Source organism: Oculina patagonica, chromosome 9 (assembly GCF_052425735.1).
Source record: "Oculina patagonica isolate OP01 chromosome 9, crgOcupat, whole genome shotgun sequence".
Lineage (NCBI taxonomy): Eukaryota > Metazoa > Cnidaria > Anthozoa > Scleractinia > Oculinidae > Oculina > Oculina patagonica.
In genome coordinates, this window is record NC_135766.1 from 4888935 (window position 1) to 4909781 (window position 20847).

General features: G+C 37.7%; 1 protein-coding gene across 1 annotated transcript in view; it reads left to right on the forward strand.

Annotated features, from left to right (window-relative positions):
* Positions 1–20847, forward strand: part of LOC144665205 (2-oxoglutarate dehydrogenase complex component E1-like) — a 40914-nt gene that overhangs the window by 3734 nt on the left and 16333 nt on the right. The window contains exons 2-16 of the mRNA XM_078526391.1: positions 517–711; positions 1255–1357; positions 7007–7107; positions 7720–7777; positions 13360–13456; positions 14379–14616; positions 14799–14907; positions 15546–15616; positions 16111–16239; positions 16805–16867; positions 17036–17152; positions 17575–17727; positions 18531–18633; positions 19500–19625; positions 20243–20393. Of these exons, the coding sequence (XP_078382517.1) occupies positions 517–711; positions 1255–1357; positions 7007–7107; positions 7720–7777; positions 13360–13456; positions 14379–14616; positions 14799–14907; positions 15546–15616; positions 16111–16239; positions 16805–16867; positions 17036–17152; positions 17575–17727; positions 18531–18633; positions 19500–19625; positions 20243–20393 (1814 nt within the window). The remainder of the gene's footprint in view (positions 1–516; positions 712–1254; positions 1358–7006; positions 7108–7719; positions 7778–13359; positions 13457–14378; positions 14617–14798; positions 14908–15545; positions 15617–16110; positions 16240–16804; positions 16868–17035; positions 17153–17574; positions 17728–18530; positions 18634–19499; positions 19626–20242; positions 20394–20847) is intronic.

Here is a 20847-nt window from a genome sequence, read left to right on the forward strand (position 1 = left end):
AACTTCTGACATACATTGTACATGTAAAGCATATAAGAAGACAAGTAACAAGATCACACACAAACTGCTAGGCTTTGACAATCGGTTACTAGTATCTAGAGTGTTCTGTGAGGCTAACTTAAGCTTGCTGTTCAAAACTAAGGCTGTGGAAAAAACAGGGCTTGAAAAAAAGTGCCGTCCAGTCAACCAGAGCAAGTAGATTTTTCCATGGGACAACTAACTTTGCAGTTTCACTTGCCCAATGGGCAAGGACCCAGGCAAGTTATCGTCTGACTAAATCATAAAAAGTAAACTAAGGCAAGTGTGCAACTGCCCAGAGCAAGCAAAATTTGAGAGTTGCTTGTCTGAAGGGCAAGCTAGAATTCACATTTTTTTAGCCATGAAAAATAGTGGGCATTGTATGTGCTTCTGGTTTTCTCATTATGTACACGTCTTTCTGCCCTATTCATCAGGAAAAATCATCTTAATAGCAAAACTTAGAAGCAGTATCTGACCTGTTATGTTACTTCCTTTCAGTCGTGGGATGCTTATTTCTGCCAAGTTCAGAATGGAATGCCGCCAGGCCAAGCTTACCAGCCGCCACCCATTCTAGGACAGTCAGCTGGCATGGTAGCAACAACACAGACTGTTCCAACTGCTGTCGACCAGTCGACTATTAACAGCCTTGTGCAAGATCACTTGGCAGTCTACTCTTTGATTCGTTGTTACCAGGTAATTTAATAGACAGTAGAAATGTGCGAGGTACACTTTCTGGTTGTGTTAAAGCATGGTTCGTATAGTCTTGAAAAGCGCTTGATTTTTGGCTGTTTTTTGAAAAGTCTTTCAATCTGAAAAATCCTTTAATTTTTGTATGGACCTTAAAAACGTCCTTTGAATTTCAAACAGCATTCTCTCTTTTTTACATAATATTGTAATTTTGGAGGTCAGTTTTCGACTTTGTGCAAATGAAAACTGTATACAGTGAATAAAACTGTCCAATACTGTCAGTAGTACACTAGTAGATAAGTAATTGCCTGTAACTTTAGTATCCAAACATGTTTGTTTTATACAATGAGATGAAGTGCTCAAGACAATTAATCTTGTGTCTATGAAAAAACCTTGATCAATTCAGTTTAGCTTAAACTATATGAATCATTTAAGGGTCCACCAACACCCTCTGATTTGCATTTTGATGGAATCCACCCTACTTACTTGTAAAAGGCAAGGAGGAGTCAGGTCTGAAACTTCTTAACCTTCTCAATATTTTTATTGCAGATCCGAGGCCATAACAAAGCGCAATTAGACCCTCTCGGTATCCTACAGGCAGACCTTTCAGACTCCTTCCCTGCTGATCTTTCTATGGAATACTGGGGACTTGGTGAGTTGTAAATGCTTGTCTACAGAGCGATCAAGATCAAAATTAATTTCTCCACACAATATCCACACTTCATCAAGAGAAAATGTTGTTAGAATTAATGAAATGATCACCACCGGGAAATTGCTTTGGTCTTTTAGCAAGTTCTCCCAACTAATACTATAAGAATATGTACCTTATTGTTACTTATTTTCGCGGGACTTAATTTTAAAGAAAAAAAAAAGACCCGCGAAAAATGATTCTTGTGAAAAATAATGACGCAAATTTAATACCCTTCTATATACCGGTAGTTCGTTATGCTTAATCAACGTTGCCGTCAGTTTACTAAAAATTATCTTGGTACAGTCGTCAAACTAGCTCTACTATGTCAATCTTGTTTAAGTTTCGTTTTGTTATATGGTTTTGTTTAGTGTCATTGGAAGCTATTGCTGCGGAAAATTAAAATCAGTTGTGCCAATTTTTAGACTTACTGTTTGTTAATGCAGACCTGTCCAGTATTTTGACAATTTTCATGAAATTTAGTTCCTTTCAATTCGCGAAATTTAAGTCCCGCGAAATATGCCCGTTCCATTTTCGTGAAATTAAGTTCCCGAGAAAATAAGTAACAATAAGGTATGGAGATCAGTCAGGAAAATTTGTATGTTGGTATTGGGGCTAGAAGGGTTAAGACCATTTTAGAGCAGGGGCAGGGTGTGGCCTCATTTCAAATCAGAAATCGTAGACTTACATCTTTCTCAAGCCTAACCCAAACCTAACCTAACTTTAATACCTATGGACTCTAACCCTATACCCAACAACATCAATAATAATAATAATATATAATAATTATTTATATAGTATCTTTTCAAAAATCAAAAGTCATTCAAAAATGCTTGTACATTAAATCTTAAAAGCTATTTTTATTGAATATTAAATGTTCAATGGGAAGCTTTCTGAAAAAGATGCATCCAAAGTCTCTTATTAAAGCCATCTACTGAAGGACTGGATTTTTTGTGAAAATATTTTCGAAAATTTTTACCATGAAGATTGTGTTACACGTTACATTCAAAATTTGCCCATTTTCCCACCTTTTTCTGTTATTTTCTCAAATACAGTAATGTGGTTAACCATGTTTACACCTTTCTAGTAAAACACAAGGTGTACCTTAGCTTTAAGCAAAAATCTGGTTTTACTAAAGGCATGAAACAGAAAATATCAGTGAAAGTTTTCCTACCACCCCCAAATGGGCATGGTGATTGTGCTACTGATCAAAAAGGCAGTGAATTCTTTAAGCTGTGATGCTTATAGTACCTTATTACATGAAATTTTCACGACACGTTAATTTCGCGATTCCAAAAAAATCGCGAAATTAAAGTGACGCGAACACAGCCTCGTCCCCAGGCCATACCGCGCTATGCGAGTGAGCGGAGGAGGACTGGAACCGAGCGCGATAGCGCGAGGCCTGGCACAAAATGGCAAAAAAGTCCCAGTTTAGCGAGAAAAAGTCCCAGATATAGCTCGACGAAAATATACGTTTTTCTGCGAGGAAAAGAAAATATTTCTGGTTCATGAGGAAACTGCATCCCTTTTGAAAATTTGTGGACTATTTTAGATGGCGGAGACGAACTGTAATGCCGTTTTTTTCCTGCCTTGCAGAATGGTATTGGTCGTATTTAATAGAGTTAAGAAAATTATTCTGTTATCATTGTTTTCGTTCACTACTCGTAGTGATACATGGGTCTACATGTATCTAGAAGTTCTTTGTGGTAAGCAAATTACGTTCGCCAGGTACTAGTAACTGTGTTAGTTTTATTTAAACCTGAAAGGCGTCAATCTCAATGTTTATAGAGCTAGGGTCGGGATTTTCGACCTTTGTTGTTTACAAATTTATGTGCGAAAACAAAGAAACAATTCAGCTTACTTGAGAGAAGAGGGCTAATCCCCCGATGCATGTATTAAAGCTTGTCATTGATTACCTGTAATTTTTTATTTAGCTTTTTAGAGAAAGAAAAAAAATAATCTAACTCTCGTAAACCAAAACTTTATTTGATCTTGATGTAGCCTGTCTTTTTCTTGTATACTCTGGCTCATTTCATTAGCAGGAGATGTTAATCCAAATCCTGGGCCATGTTCAGGTTATATATAACAAGTATGCTTCAATCATTTTCGTCAATTCAATGAGCTTATTAAATAAAAATTACAGCTGGTCATGACTTATTGCAGATTCCAAGTGTGAATTGATAACATTTCCATTGTGTAGCACCACTAAATAGCCAACAGTTCTTGTCAGCCCAAAAGGTGTGGAAATTTATTTCAATTTCCCTCAGTTGCAGAGTTAGCATTTCAGCTGAAGTTTATATATTTTGCTGCCAATTTTCGTGTAGTTTTGACAAATTTACCTGCTGAGATGTTCAAAAAGAAACAGAAGTGCACTGCTTTCCCCTTTAGACAAGGTACATACTGCATCATTGTAGACATAGCTCGTTTAACAAAGTATGATTCTTCTGCTATTCTCTCTGACATTTACTTGCAAAGAAACACATAAACACAATATATATATATACTGTGTTTATATGTTTATTTGCAAATAAATTAAAATATCAAAATATATAATGTTTAAATATTGTTTGAACCGCTCCAGAAAAGCTGGTTACTGGGGCTTTTGGACCAGTTTCTTTTCAGTTTGTGAGCCCCATTCTGCATTTTTGATAGCCCAAAAATATTTGTATTTTTCCTCACATGGGTACACTGGCTATTTTTCCCATTCCTTAAACTACCACCTTTTTAACTCCTACTTGCAGAGATATTAAACTGAGCTTGACTGACACACACACACACACACACACACACACACACACACACACACACACACACACACACACACACACACACACACACACACACACATAAACACAGTACAGTATACAAAAGTATTTACATGTATTCAACTCTTGCAATATATACTAAAACTAGTAGTTATTGGAATTTAGGGGAGTGCATTTGGTAGGGTGGGGTGATTTGGGGAGGAGGCAGGGAAAGCTGGAGGCAGTGGAAAGTGTTATATTATGTTTTCATATTCTCTTGATATTTGAGGTCTGCCCATAGAAAATGTATGACATTGCCAGCTGATGAAACCTGATCTGCTTGTACCAACCCATCTTTCTAAAGCATAAGAGAAGAATAAAGCCCTTTGATTGATTGTGCCAAGCTAAGTGGCTAAAGGTCTTTAATGAATCCAAATAGAGTACATTGTATATCTAGAAGATACTCTGGATAATGTTTGTATAGTAACAATAGTAACAATATAAATATAACGTTAACTAACAGTAACAAACGACTTTTAAACTGAAATGAAGCCATTCTAAACATTTTGATACCAGTCCATTCGGAACAGTTTTTTGTTTCCTTACAATCATAATCTTGACAATGCTTAGTGGCCGAAGGGAATTTGGTATGTTATAGAGTCTCACAAGTCTGAAGTTCACAAGAGAGAAGTTGAATCTGTTAAGCAGCTGAGTTGACACATTACAACTCGGTATCGTCACCAACAGTAGGCGAATTGCAGCGTTTGTTTCCCAGAAAACAAACCACTACACAGCTTTCTAATTTTCTGATAAGTAGCTTTAGTCATATATTTCGCTACTGATACTTCGAATAAATAGTTACAACTTCACTTACCTTGGATAAAACTGCGAAAAATATTCGAAAAAAGCAAAGGAACAAACAAAGCACACACGAAAGCACAGTTGAAAGTACTGATGGATATCAGCTTTGAGCCTTTTATCTTTTCACCGCTGTTGTTGTTGTGTTAGCGAGAAGCAAAAATACTCATCATACAACTTTCCACGAACGACCACTATTCTATCTCCGTTCACCAAGACACCAACAGAGAAATCGATCGATAGAGACAGCTCCCATCGCCAGTTACAGTTAGTGGAACATACCGTAAAGTTCCGTGTATAAGCCGCACCCGTAGATAAGCCGCATCCCCGATTTGGAAGCTCAAATTTTGGAAAAAAATATACAGACCATAAAGTTTGAAGTTCAAGTGAAGTTCTATTGGTAAACAATCAAGGGCAAACAAGCACAGTTTCGAGACACTGACACGGTGGTTGTTGCAATGTTTAATATAAATTAAGACTTACGAAAGCTAAATTTCACTTGTCATACCTCCTTTTTAGTTTAAGTTCACAATATCTTAAACTTGGATGCTCTCTTGATATCATTTTTTCGAGATTATCACTTCTAAACACTCCTGAAACACTTGAAATTCGTTCGAATCGTTCGCGAATGAATGCTTAGTAGCCAAGCTCTAAATTGTAGAGAGGAGTCTGGGCATTAAAAACAAACATGGCGGCATTTACATCGGAAGAAACCACGCTTTTATTTCAAGATTCTTGGAAACTGCTACCCGCAACAGGATTAAAACTTCATGCAGAATAAGAGTTTGTTAATACAGCAGATGTATTTGCTGTGAAGGTCAATAAAAAACCGAAGCGGTCAGCAATTTGCCTTGTGAGTATTTGCGTTTATCTTGGTGCCTTCTCGCACGCGGCGGAAAGACATGATTCGAAGTGACTGGCACGCTTCACTGCAAACAGCTTTGCAGAGGAACTAAAAGGTAGTGAACAACAACAAAGTTTTCATGATGTCTTGAGAAGTTTTTTATGAATATTAATTAGGCCTTTGAGAACTCCAACCAGAGATGTTTCCGTAGATAAGCCGCACCCCCGATTTTTGACTTGAATTTAGAGGAAAAAGGTGCGGCTTATACACGGAACTTTACGGTATTCTTTAAGCTCTTTAGATGGTACAATTTGCTGCGCATAAAAATCGACATTTAATTTTTCTACCTTAAATATTAAATCTCCAATTACTTCACGAGTTTGCTGGCAGACATGGATGAAGGAATCCCAGCCTAATTCTGACGCGTTTTTAAGTTCTTCAAGAAGTTGACTGAAGTTCAATCGTTGGACAGGCTCCGCCATATTGGATTTGCCGTTTATTGCCAGGCGTCCTAGGCGAACTTCCCCGACAAGCTTGGCGGGTGACGTCACATCCAAATTCGCCGGGGACGACTGGGGACGAGGCTGACGCGAACAATAAGTGTCGCGAACATAACATGACGCGAAAATTAAGTGACAAACATTATGTCAATAATCAAGAAGCAATACGTTTATTACCATTGAACGAAGGAATTTTCAATGTAAATGGATGTTGTCGTCAAGAACAACAATAACTCGCATACAGGCATGACCTACTTACAAGTAGACATTGTGAGAACTGCTCTGTTGTTGCTATTGCCGAGATTTAGTCCCACTCTTGTGGTTTTGTTAATTTTGGCGTTACTGTTTCTTTGATTAAGTCAGGTTTTTTTAGTTCAACAGGCATGTAAAATAATATTGCCAAGGAAATGTAAATTGTGTCTTACTCAAAAACGCGAAATTAAAGTGATTCAAAATACAAAATTTTCGCAAAATCACGAAAATTAAGTGTCGCGAAATAAGTGCACCTCAAAATCGCGAAATTAATGTGTCGCGAAAATTTCATGTAATAAGGTAGTGGATAAAATCTTTTAGTGTAACTTCAACATGAAACCCATGAATAAGTATGCATTTTTTCCCTTATTGAGCACTGTTGTTTTATTTGTATTTTTGTATTTCCTTTTCACAGGAGAGTCTGACCTTGACAAAGTTTTTCAACTTCCTAACACAACGTACATTGGCGGCAACACAGATGTTCTGACTTTGAGAGAAATTCTCAGCAGGCTAGAGGTATATTAGAGACTGTTGGAACCATCGTAATTACTCAGGCTAAGCTGAGTCAAGTTTTCTGTCATGTCTTTTAAGGTTGTTTTGCTATTGTCCTGATAAGGATGGGCCAATACTTCACACCAAAGTTTGATACACCAATAATTATATTTCTATTGTGCGAAACGATCTTGTAAACTTGTGTACTTGATCCAGCATTGTCATGCGATATCTGTTTACAGATTGTCTGGTAATATTATATTCTGACAAAGGTCCCCTGGGGGAAAATAATCATCCCCAAACTTCAGTCCCTTACCTTCATAAAATTATAAGTTATGCAAAAGCGCACAAAATGCTCTCAGATACCTACATGTAGATGCTTAAATAGCTCATGTTTAAGCTTCATATTTCAGCAACTGACTGCTATTATTTACTTATGCAGCAAATATAGCATTGTAAGCAAAGCTTCTCAAATTATCAGAATGGTCTGGCAGTTATAGTTGTAATGGCTGATATCCAATGTCTGCCAAGCCAATCAAAACTCTGGAAATGCATTATCCAATACTCTAGTTTAATATTATGAATTTATATTTTACTCACAAAAATTAATAATTTATTATATTTTGTCTTCAATAGAATTCATATTGTGGACATATTGGGCTGGATTATATGTTCATTCCAGAAAAATCTAAATGTAAGTATCTATTAAACCCAGTCCCCTCCTTAAGCATTTATCACACTTATTGCCCTCCCAAGCACATAATTATAGTTGATTGTCAACTGAGAGTTGATAGAGGTGAATAAACTCAGGTTTAAAACTTGGCAGTCTCAAGTTGCTTTGCAGTCGCCAGTGGCGATCAAAAAGTTGTGATTTGATTGCCTATGATTTGAGAAATGTGAAAAGAATGTAACAAAATAAGATGTTCTTTTCTTAGACTTAGTACTTTCCTTTCTTTCCTCAAAATTCAAAGCTGTTCATGATGGAGATTTTAGATGGCTCCAATAGGTAGATGCCATTTCCATTTTATCACAGACTGCACTAGTATCGCAGAGGTCATGGGTTCGATTCCCGTTCAAGCCTGAATTTTTTTTCAGGCTTGCTTTTCTCAACTGCTTAAGTTGAGTACATTACTGCGATGATCTTTCATTTGCTTAAAATGTATATCCGCAGTACAAAATCACCTTACTTTAGCCTGGACCACTATGAGTGGCAACCAAGCACAGTAATTAATTTTTAGCCCTGTAAACTGCCCTAGTATGCACGACTTGGCTTGTTGTTTTTATTAAATATATATGTTGTGGTTTAATTTTTGTCAGTGGTTCATTTTTTTTCAAACCAGTTTATTTTTTTTGAACCAGTTCAATTTTTTTAAACCAGTTTATTTATCAACTGTCTGAAAAGGGCTTTCATCTTTTGGGGTGTGGTGAAAAATAGGGGCATGGTATTTTTAGGGGGTGAAAAGAATAAACACGGAAAAATTACGGGAAATTTCCAGTCCCTACCTCCCTCTCTTCCTCACCTTCACCTCCCCCCTGATATACCCTACACCCTCCCCCCTTTTTTTTGCTATCCCACTACCCCCTATACACAGATATTTATTTCTTTTTTAACTGCGCTGCGCAGTTCTTGCTCTGCACGGGGTTTATTTTTTTTAGTTTTGTCGGTGACCAGACGCAGACCTCCACTCGGTCGAGGTTATGTCACGAGATGTTCAGAAGCTATAAATCAGTAACAAATGGAAACAAATGGTTATTCTTTGTCTTTACAAAGAATGTTTAGTGTGAAATATTCGAATTTGAAGCCTTTGACTCATGAAAAATACTAAATTTCCACGCTTTCAAAGAGAAATGTAATTCAGCGGGCCAGAATCTGTGAATAGATACCATTACGTTGGTGGAAAAAAATGTGCTGACATGACAAGTTTCACTTTCGATCACGTAATTTTTCAAAACTATTAATCAGCTACCTTTCAAATCTTTGCGAATCCTTTGGTCTTTACTAAACAAATTTATTGCATAGTATTTCTCTTTTAAGCGTAATCTATTTTTAGGCTTGTTATTGAAAGGATTTTAAAGATATGAAGAAAAATTCTCTTCACAAACATGCCCTGACTTATACCGCTTACGTCATTTGGTAGGCTAGGGGAATACCCTCTGTGCTAAAAACTGCTTCAGCGTCCACGCGTGGGAATTCGGCCAGAATTTGCATAAAAGAAAAATAATTAATGGCGTCTGGAACTAGTCAACCATGAAATGTCACACAAGGTGTCTTTTTTTATCATCATGTTTGTCACTCGCTACATTTTAACAACCGCCTATTGTAATACAGAAAGAGGGGCAACAAGCCGGAAGGCGAGATCTGGCCAAGTAAGAAAATTCAATTTTTTTGATTGGCTCTTTCAAAGCATGGCTGTCACAGCGCTAAAATTTGAACGTGCGATGCGGCCCCAAGAGAATTCAATGTCTGTTTTTTATGCAAATTATAGATCATGCACGCAATTATAATATATTCGTTTTTGAGACGTTTCGTTGTTTACAGTCGGCCTCAAAAGACAAGAAGATTTCGTTTTAGTTGTTTGTAGCATTATAAAGCTATTTCTGAAGAATAACGATGTTTAAAAACAGAGAATCCGCCGTAAGAATATTTATGTTTGATTACGTGACCGGATCTAATTTGCATAAAATCTAGACATGTCTCGCCGCCAAATGAACAATTTTTTTAAATCAAATAAATATTTTTACCCGACCTAAAGCTTTCATGATTGCCTTCTGCTTAATTCTTTAGTAAAATACTCTGCTAGATATTATTCCTGGAAAGACGAGAATGGTAAAGCATTCGTTATTCATTTGGTTGAGGATTGGATATTCATTTGATTGCCCATTCTCGTCCCCAGAGGCCGCGATCCTTCTGGTCAGCACCCGGGTGCTGACCAGAAGGATCGCGGCCTGTGGGGACGAGAATGTTAATTGCCATTTTCTTAGAATTGTCTAGGGCATGCGCAATTGACTCGCCTGCCACATTCCTGACAGGCAATCACGTGGTGCAAATCGGATTTGACCAGATCTCGCCTTCTGCTTCGCCCACGAGATCTGGGAACGAGATTATTCTGTGCAAAGAGAGAATACTATCGAAATTCTCACGGATACTTACGTTCCTGGCGTGAAGCCAGACGCCAGACGTAATGAAATCAATATTCGGGGTTTGTTTCGAAAGCGGGTGTTTTTTTTAGGGCGACCATAATTTGTTTGAGGCGGGTTAGGGTAAGGGGGGGGGGGGGGGGGTCAACTTTTATGGCAAAGGCTTTTTTTTCCACTGTCAGGATGTGGAATTATTTATTTATTTATTTATTTATTTTATTTTTTCCCCATTTCACTTCAAGTTGTTCAATATTTTTTAGTTATCTTTTTTTCACTCCCCCGCCATGGCTCCCTTAGAGTGGTCACGTGACCAGCGCAGTTTTAAGCTCTAAGAGCTTCTTGTTTTTCTCTAACCTTACCTGGTCTTGATCCACTGACCTCTCGCTCAACTTTCGCTCTGTAGTACTGCGCCTTTAACCTCTTGACCACGAAGGATTTGTTGCACATTTCACCCAGATTTGTTATTATAACTTATTCGGTCCCAGACTTCCATTCGCTCGGCTAAATATGCGTACATGCGCACTTCACAGCAAATGAGACTTAGAAAATTCGAAAGATGGCTGAACCGTGCCATATGTGTTTCGAAAGAAACATTTTGTAAAGAATTAGCGGCATTGAAAGAGAAACAAGTGAAAAAAAGAATCGCCAATAACGCTATTTATCGAAGACAAGTTCTTTAACATTAGCAAAGCCAAGCCTACCTGAAATACCAGACCGTGAAGCAGCTTGGAATTCACTCGAAAGAAGACAGCGATCGAACGATCGAAGTGGGAAATCTCGACAATAACAAGTAAGAAGTGGGCTTATTTCAGCAGACAAAAGTAAAGTGGTGGCTAAAAGAGATTTTTACGAAGTGCTATTTCTCCTTCGAGCTGCTCATTGTGGTCGAGAAATTACTTGTAAACAGACATGACAACTATTCCGAAGTCAACGTGAAAGTGACAGCCATGTTTGTCCATCTGTTCGTACAGTTTTTCATGCGGAGCAGCAGTGGAGCACAAGTTGTGTTAAGATTGTTGATAAACCTATTCAATGTCCGAAACTTTTATCTCTCCTGAAGATTGATTTAATGGATTCTCGTAACTGTTCATGCGATTGCAGCAAGGAACATAAGTGGGCCATGAACATAACAGCTCATTATCTTTTAAAATCATGGTGTAGCCTAAGGCGCTAAAACTTCCGGAGAGACACAAAGAGTATTCAAACGCTACTTCTTCAGTTGGAGACTTTATCTCTATTAAAGTTGATCGTGTGGACAAGACATTGTTCCTTCATTCAAATCTCCCTCTGGGAAAAATTGAAGAAATTGTAATTACTTTTTTCACCCACCAGTTCATATCCTTGAACAGCTAGCACTCAGAACATTAAACTTGATTATACTACTGTGTTGTCATTTTCTGCAGCATGTAGAAAGGGTATTTAAATGCATTTTTCTTAGAATAAACTCAAATATCAAATTCTAAATACCTGTTGTTTTTAATTAGTGACTGGGTGAAAAAGCATAGGTGACTTTGTTGTGCAATGCCCTAACCTCAAATAAAAGCTAACCGTCCAAACTGAATGCTTAACCCTAATCACTTATTAACTGAGGGTGGTGGAGAAAACACTGACCCCCAGTCCATGGACTACCCCCATGGACTACCCAAATGGACTACCTAAAATGGACTACCCCTAAAAAATGGACTACCCTTGAAATACTATTCCGAGTGTGTACCACTTACTGAGCTGTTGTTATACACACATAATTTGCACTTTCGTCTTACCTTGTTTATTTTCAAGCCGTACGTATCCCTCTCGCCGCCATTTTGAATATATTATACTAAATGAACATCCGCTGATCACGAAAGTGTAGACTCAAATCAAGCAATCAATCTTTGGACTCATAGAGACAGACAAAACAGGCACTGCACTGCACTACAGAAGATCCAATCTTCTATAAATAGTATCAGATAGTTGCTTGAGACGCATCTTAAACATTTGGTGGCCAGAGAAAATTTTTGAATGAATAACTTTGGCAGCGCAGCGAGGAGAACAGAACCGGTACGTAGGCAGACAGATCCTGAGGAAAAAATAGTGCTGAGTCTGGGCATGAGTCTTCGCTTTTTGAGGTCAGCAGATGTATAGTGTAATTCATTCAAAATGGCGGCTAGAGTTGTCGAAAGTAACCGAAGTTAGTGCAAATTATGTGCGTATAACAACAGCTCAGTAAGTAGTACACACTCGGAATAGTACTTTAAGGGGTAGTCCATTTTTTAGGGGTAGTCCATTTTAGGTAGTCCATTTCAGTAGTCCATGGGGTAGTCCATGGGGGTAGTCCATGGACTGGGGGTCAGTGTTTTGTCCACCACCATTAACTGAGTGCTTAATCCTTCTCACTTAAACAAGTGCCTAACCCTGATAAGCATGTACAAATGCCCCTAAGCTCAAACAGAAGCTAACCGCAAGCAAACTGGGATGAAGCTAACCTGCAAGCAAACTGGGATGAAGCTAACCGCAAGCAAACTGGAGTGTAGCTAACCGCAAGCAAAATGGGGTGAAGCTAACCGCAAGCAAAATGGGGTGAAGCTAACCGCAAGCAAAATGGGGTGAAGCTAACCGCAAGCAAAGCGATTCTGCAGTCTGTAATATTTCCGCCTTTGGAATTCGGCATTCTAAATTCTGCAAATGTCAGACACTGCTTGTACAGCACTGGTGAAAATTAAATAATGACAACGATAAAAAAAAGACTCAATTCAAATTAAGTCTTGCAGCTTGTTTATTATGAACACATCATGGCAATAACTTAACTACTTTTAGATTAATGTGCAGTGACTTTCTGTTTTGTTACTCAAGAGTAAATCATGAAGTTAAAAATAAAATAAAATGTAAAACAATAATAATTACCCGTAAAAACCTAATAGTACTTGTTAGAGCCTCCGTCTTGGAACAGAAGCATCACCACAAATATTAGCCATAATAACAAAGTGGATGCCTAATGGAAATTTACTGAAATCATGTCAACAAGTGCTAAGACCTGAAAAAATTGAACTGGTTTAAAAAAATTGAACTGGTTCGAAAAAAATAAACTGGTTTGAAAAAAATGAACCAAGATGAAAATTAAACCACAACATATATATTTTTTTGAAATAATCTTTTAAGGTGACTGGATAAGAAAGCGGTTTGAGACCCCAGGAATTATAGCATTGGATGCGGAGGACAAAAGAACTTTATTGAAGAGGCTCATTCGCTCAACTGGGTATGGGGTCAATTGTATTCAGTGTAACTCTTGATCTGTTTGAAATGTTTGGAAACTCCTTCTTTTTATTCTACTGGGATTTGTTGTCCCTAGTAAAAGTAATGACTGAAGCACCCTACTAAAAAACGAATGAGAATCATATGTAACCTAACCTAGGTGTTTTTTTATTCAATTGTCAGTGAATAACATAGTTTACATGAATTCATTCAACTGTAGCTCTCATTTCCAATATCTGTCATAGTTTAAATTATGAACTTTAAGTCAAAATGATTTCATACTAGTTTGATTTGTATTTCCCTTTGTTCCAGATTTATTACCATAATCTGTGAATAAAGCAAAATACAAATCAAACGAGTTTTTTTGACCTGAAAGTAATCTTAGGCCCCATCCACACTGACCCGGGAAAATTTGAAAATGCATTTTTTTTTTTACTTAGATTGGCCAACCGTCCACACTGATTTAACAACAGCGTTTTTGTTCACCTCAAAAGGGAGATTTTCAAAAACGCTCTCCAAAGGGTATCGTTTTCAGATTTACCCGGGTTAATGTGGATGGAAAACATTTTACGCAGTGTTTTCAAATTTCTTTGTTTCACATTTACCCGAGTCAGTGTGGACGGGGCCTTAAACTATAACATATCCAACCAAGGCAAAACTGTAAAAGATTTCTGTCACTTCTAATAGAATTATCTGAGACTGTCTCTTTTTTTCTGAAATGGCCGACATTGCCTCTAGGCTGACAAATGACTTAGAAAAGAATTTTTGTTCGTAAGGCTTCCAAATCCTTTTCTTTCTTAGTGCCGTGATTCATTTATTAAAGTAAATCCTGTGTTAAACATTCTTGAAGCATCACAATGAGTCAGCTGGACACCACTTGCCAGTTTTCCCCTTGCATTTTCTTTTCTTTTAACAACACATTATAGGTTTGAGGCTTTTCTCGCCAAGAAGTGGTCGTCAGAGAAACGTTTTGGCATCGAAGGTTGCGAAGTTCTGATCCCGGCAATGAAGATGATTATTGACAAGTCGAGCGAGCTTGGTGTGGAAAGCATCATCATGGGAATGCCACACAGGGGAAGACTAAATGTTTTGGCCAATGTTTGCCGCAAATCTCTGGAGCAGATTTTTACTCAGTTTGACCCCACGCTAGAGGCTTCTGATGAAGTACGTTCATAGGAACACCATGCTAACTATTTTGTCATTGCACAATTCAGTCGTTAATTCACATTAATTTTTATCTTTGATAGATATCATAACTTAACATGATGTAGACAGCTTGTTTACTTCTTAGTAACAGCCCTTGCAACTGGAGGAACTGTTGCAATTAATGTTTTCTTTTATTGCAGGGATCAGGAGACGTGAAATATCATCTTGGGATGTCGCATGAACGCCTCAACAGAGCAACTAACAAAATCATGCGCTTGGCTGTTGTCGCAAATCCCTCTCATTTGGAAGGTTTACCACTCCTTTTTCGTTTAGCTGGAAATTTATATGACGCTGGCAAAACTCATAAGCTAAATTAATGACCAATTCCATTCTAGATACCATCAATAATAACTTGTTTTTAATTTATAAGGGGTCCATTCAAGTTAGTTTTCAATTGGTGAATTTAAGTATTTCAAAGCCAAATGTTACCCAAAGAACTCTTTAAGGCAGTAACAACCATTGTTCCTTTAGGAATGTTTCTATCATTGTTTATGTTTAGTGGAAACTGAAATTTCTCAAGCCTTCAAAGGAATGAATTTTTTTTTTTTTTTTTAATAATGCAACTTTATTTACACGCAACACTAATTACATAGGTACTACAGATGAAAGATAAATAGAATGAATGAAAAGGAATGAAAATTGGTTCAATGTGAAATCAGGAGAAAAATTGCAGTGTAGGAACTTAATATAGGCAAAGCAACTGGGGAAATGAGTTTTGCGTTGAGTTATCAGTAGTTCAAGAAATCAAAGGTTTGAGATATCAGGATTCTACAGTGAGTAAGTTTGAAGACACTTTGTAATAATACAGTAGATGACTTGACATAGCCCCTTATCCTTGATTGTACTCTGTGATAATGTGTCCAGTTAAACTGTTTGTTTTAATTTAGCTGTGGATCCTGTGGTTGAAGGAAAAACCAGATCAGAGCAGTTCTACAGGGGGGACACTCAAGGGAAAAAGGTGAAATCAGAACTTTTTATAACATGATTAGAGCAGTTTCATTTGGAGATATGTTTTCTGTGTTTATGTTGTAGCTAGGCCATATTGTTTTCCTGAACACATTTGATACTGTAATGTGCAACACTGTAAAGTTCAATGTAAAAACTAAACTTTTCAGCAGTGCTGAAGGCAGCACTTCCAAAATGTTTAGTTTTAACATTGAACTTAACTGTGTTGAACATTACAGTATCCAATGTGTTCATTTCAAATAACGCTGCGCAGGACACTGTCATATTTTTCATTACAAATTGTTTTCATGTTTAATCATCTTGTTTCCAACTTAGGTTAATCTGCTTGCTTCAGCCAAAAAACAACACTCTTGAAACCTTCTTGCTTTGGCCTTTCATAATATTATTTTAGCAGGGAAAATCATATCAATGCAAAATGTTCCATATAATTTATAGATAACAAAGCTGTCAACTAATCCATTTTAATTTGTTTGTTTTGTATAAAAGGTGATGAGTGTCCTTATCCATGGTGATGCGGCATTTTCTGGACAGGGTGTGGTTTACGAGACATTTCATTTGAGTGCATTGCCACAGTATACAACCCATGGCACCATTCATATTGTTGTTAACAACCAGGTTAGTTATTAAATTTAAATTTTAATAAACTGAGAGTGTGAACATCTATCTGTTGTATTAAGTTTTAAATAAAATTGTTGCTAGATTTAAAACCAACCACAAAAGAACATTACATGAATTATACCAGCATAGACTCACAGTGGTTGGTAGTGACGTTGGTCTAATGGTTTAGTGATCACTAGGTTCAGGATTCAAGTGGTCCAAGCTAGTGGGCACCCCTGATAAGGGTCATTGCACTGTGCTCAAGTTGGACAAGATATCCTATTCTCACTCCACCCACATGTATAAATGGGTACCGGGGAATTTAATGCTGAGCGGTGACCCTGCGATGGACTAGAATCCCATCCAGGGGAGTTGAAATACTCCTAGTCACTTCTTGTTGCATACAGAAACTGTATACTGACACACTTGATCAATGGTGTGGGACAATTAAGCCCAATTTGCAGTTAGCTTTTTTGCATTAAAGACCATGATGCTAGTTGTTTTTTGTAAACAAATATAAGCCCAGGATTTTTAAGGCATGATTACAACTTTGTTTCATTTTTAATTTCTCCTCTCTTTCTAGATTGGCTTCACAACTGATCCAAGAGTCGCTCGCTCATCTCCTTACTGTACTGATGTTGCCAAGGTTTGTTGTCTTATCTTCCTACGATCTCAGTTGTGCAGGCTTTTGCAGTACTTAATTATAGGTCTCTCTCTGTCTGTACATTGTGCACTGAACAGTAAGTTCTGTTTGTCTTTTTGTAATGCTGCAGCAATTATTTTTGTGTAATATTTGATATTGTTTCACCTGCAGGTTGTAGATGCCCCTATATTCCATGTGAATGCTGACGACCCTGAAGCTGTTATGCATGTCTGTAAGGTTGCAGCAGAATGGAGAGCAGAGTTTGGAAAAGATGTTGTTATTGATTTGGTATGGGAGAATTAAATTGAAAAGTTTATCACGTTAATTTGTATATTACATTCCACACAGTAGCTAGGGTCAGAATAATATTTTCTTGGTGTATTGATGCCAAACTTTTCTAGCAAGCAGAAGAAGATCTACAATACAGTCGACTCTCTCTTTCTCTCGCTTACAAGATGGACACCTCTATATGGGGGCACCTGGTGTTGGTCTTGTCCCTGCCGTTTTTCAGTCATTTTACTGTAACTAAATTTTCTATAAGACAGTCACCTCTCCAAGATGGGCAGTTCAAGTCTGTCCAGACTTTGCCCATTTCAGAGAGAGAGTTGACTGTAATTATAAATGAGAACTGGCATTTATACAGGATCCCAGCTGAAAACATTTTTTTCATTTCCTTGTGTTGATGTTTGTTTGTTTTCAACAATTTTCAGGTATGCTATCGCCGCCATGGTCACAATGAAGGTGACAATCCAATGTTCACCCAACCTGTCATGTACAAGAATATTTCCAAAAAGAATATCATTTCGGATTTGTATGCAAAGAAACTTACACAGGAGGGTGTGGTCACTGAGGAGTGGATTCAGGTATGTCAATCGGGGTTCATACAGAGTTGGGAATTCTTGAAAGCATGTGGAAATCTGCAAACTAGTGTTCCAGACCTGGAAAAGTATGGGCGAAAAGTTCTGGATTTTTTTTTTTTTACAAGCTGTAACAAGTGCTTAATTGCTGAGTGGAATTTTTGTCAGCTGGCCAAATTCCATGTACTGTAAGTTCGTCTTAGCCAAAATGCTCAATCACAAAATCTTGAGAACTTTCCCCACCCTTCCCTGTTATTGTGTGTGTTCGCATTGCATTACAGTTACTCTTACATTTCGGTTTTCCAAATTCTTAGAGTGTAATTTGACTCACAACCTTGAGAATGAGAAAAAGAAAATAATGAATTTTGCATACAAAAAAAGTGTATGATATGGATTTCAATCATGCCGCTGTGATTGACAGGTCAGGCGATTACCACAAGAGGCTTTTTCTAGAAGTGTGGCATTCGCAGAGGGACCGGAATGTGGGAAATGAACACATAGACATCCCTGATATATATAAATCGCGTGTACTTGTTGTGTAATAGTCACTCGCGCACATACAAATGTGTAACCATTAAAAAAGCTGTTCATTCATTATAACCTTTTTGACCCTAGAATGAAACCTTGAGTCATGTTATGTGATATTTACATGTATGATTGACTTACTCACAGTGCAGGCATTACAAACACAAACATAAGCACAATCACAACAAACATCCATAATCGCAAGCACAAGAAAAGGAACTCTATCCTTGTTAACTGTAATAAAGCAAGCACACACATTCATTTATCATATTTTGCTATTTTAGGAAGAGAAAGCTAGCTATGACAAGATTTGTGAAGAAGCTTTTGTTGACGCAAAGTCTGAAAAGCGAATGCTTAACAAGGACTGGCTTGATTCGCCATGGAAAGGTGTGTCTTGTTTTAAGAACTTCTCCACTCATTTCATGTTCATAAATCTTGAGTCCATTGTACTTGACCTAGCTCACTAGCTTGCACCCGCTTTCAGTGTACGTGCATATAGCTATTTTCTACATCCTTCTTTTTGACATGCTGTTTGAAATGAGCCAATCAAAACGGACGCATAGAGGTGTTGTTAGTGGGCTGTGATTAGGGGAATTGATCCATGTTTTTTGTTTAGCACTTTGAAAGATGGATGTCAATAGAAAGGCGCTATGCTTACAAGTAACACTGAAAGCGGGTTTAAGCCAAGGTTGCGTTAAAATCTATAGTTTGTTTAAATTCAAGTGGGATTGCAGTGTACATAGCATAGTCTAATTTTGAATGCAGTGTTGGCTAACTGCAGTCAGTCTCTCAGCCTAATTATTTTGTGAATCCCAAAGGTGGTTGGAATGCTTATGGGGGCTTTAAACTGAGAACGTAAGTCGGGCATCATGAAGTTTGTCACTAAGGAGAGCTGGTCAAGTATCACAGAGACTTCAAGACAGCCGCTTGACTTGACTTAGATTGCAGCATTGATACATGTGTTTTCTGCCCTGTTCTCCAGTTACTTAGATTCAATGTAAAGAAATTTGTACACGCCCATAAATGGCAAATACCAGTTGATTTAGTCTGTCTCCATTTTAACAAGGGGGGGGGGGGGTCATGCTAATATTTATGCATATTTTGGGTATTATTTAACTATGTGCAAGCACATCAAAGGTTGTAGCTTTGAATGTTGATCAATTCAACGGGTACTTCTAAGGAAGCATAAATTCTAAAATGAACGGACCTCTAGAAATAATTTTTTTGACTGTACTTGATGTGTTTTGCAACAGGATTCTTCCAGAAAGGCTATACACCTTCTCTACCAGTGAGGCCAACAGGAGTTCCTCTTGACACTCTAAAGCAAATTGGAAATGTGTTTAGTACTGCCCCTGGTGGAGACTTCAAAGTCCATGGAGGTAAGATACACCTTATTCACCCCCTCAAAGTCACGCAATTTCAGGCAATTTCAGCACTGACCAAGTATAGCTACTGTAAAGCTGTAGAAGAACTCAAGAGAAACTCCAAAAAGCCAGAAAGGGGCATGGATGAACAAAATTGGAGTAGATTAAAATGAATTGCGTTGGGGTAAACTTGAGAAATGTCAGCCTGACTGTCAGTTTGTATGAAAATGTCATTTACGATGCCCAGAAATCATCCTGTGATTTTGCCAATAAAAGTCTGTTTTTGTGCCAGTTAATGAAGTTTAGAGCTCATGATTAATGAAAATAACAGAATTTAAACCTAAAAAATATGACCTTGCCCCTTTTAGATGAAACTCCCAGATGCCCCCCACACCCCCCCCCCCCCCCAAGATCTGCCTCAGATGATGGTTATCTTCTTGATTTCCCATAAATAATTACCTAGTTAAATTATGATGTGTTCTTTTTAATTCCCTTAAGATGGTCTCTCTTAAAATAGATGATCCCATTGGATAAAGCGTCCTCAAAATAAAATGATTCCTATAAGATAATTATCGGTTTTGCCGGTAAGCCCCATGATCTCTTTTATTTAACATGTTAAATGTTACTTTCAGGACTGCGGCGAATCCTGAAAGCACGTCATGACTTGCTGGAGAAAGGTTATATTGACTGGGCAATGGGCGAGGCTCTGGCATTTGGTTCTCTTCTCATGGAGGGTGTACATGTTAGGCTCAGTGGACAGGATGTAGAAAGAGGGACATTCAGGTAAACAAAGCTCTGACGTTACCACCGGCACAATTCTTATCACATGATTAAAAAAATTAACGAAACCTGGTCTTTAAAGGTTGAATACATCTCGTCAGTTATCAGACCCTGTTGCCTCGATAGCGTCATTATTGTTCATACAAATTCTGAAAAAACGATGTCTGCATGTCCATGGCCATTAGACATCGCTGACAAGACGCACGCAAACACAATCCATGTGACAAGTTTTTTTAGACCACATGACAATTTAATTTTAACTATGTGATAAGAATTGTACCACTGCCGGTTTAATTTCTTTATGAAATTCCAGTCATGGCAACTCACCATGGATGCCCATGAAATATCACATTTATTTAGCTCTTCTCCTCTTGTATTTGGATAAAACTTACACGACAGCAACAAGTTTTTAATTAGTGCAAAGAACAGATCACATATTTGACAGTCATTTCCTGAA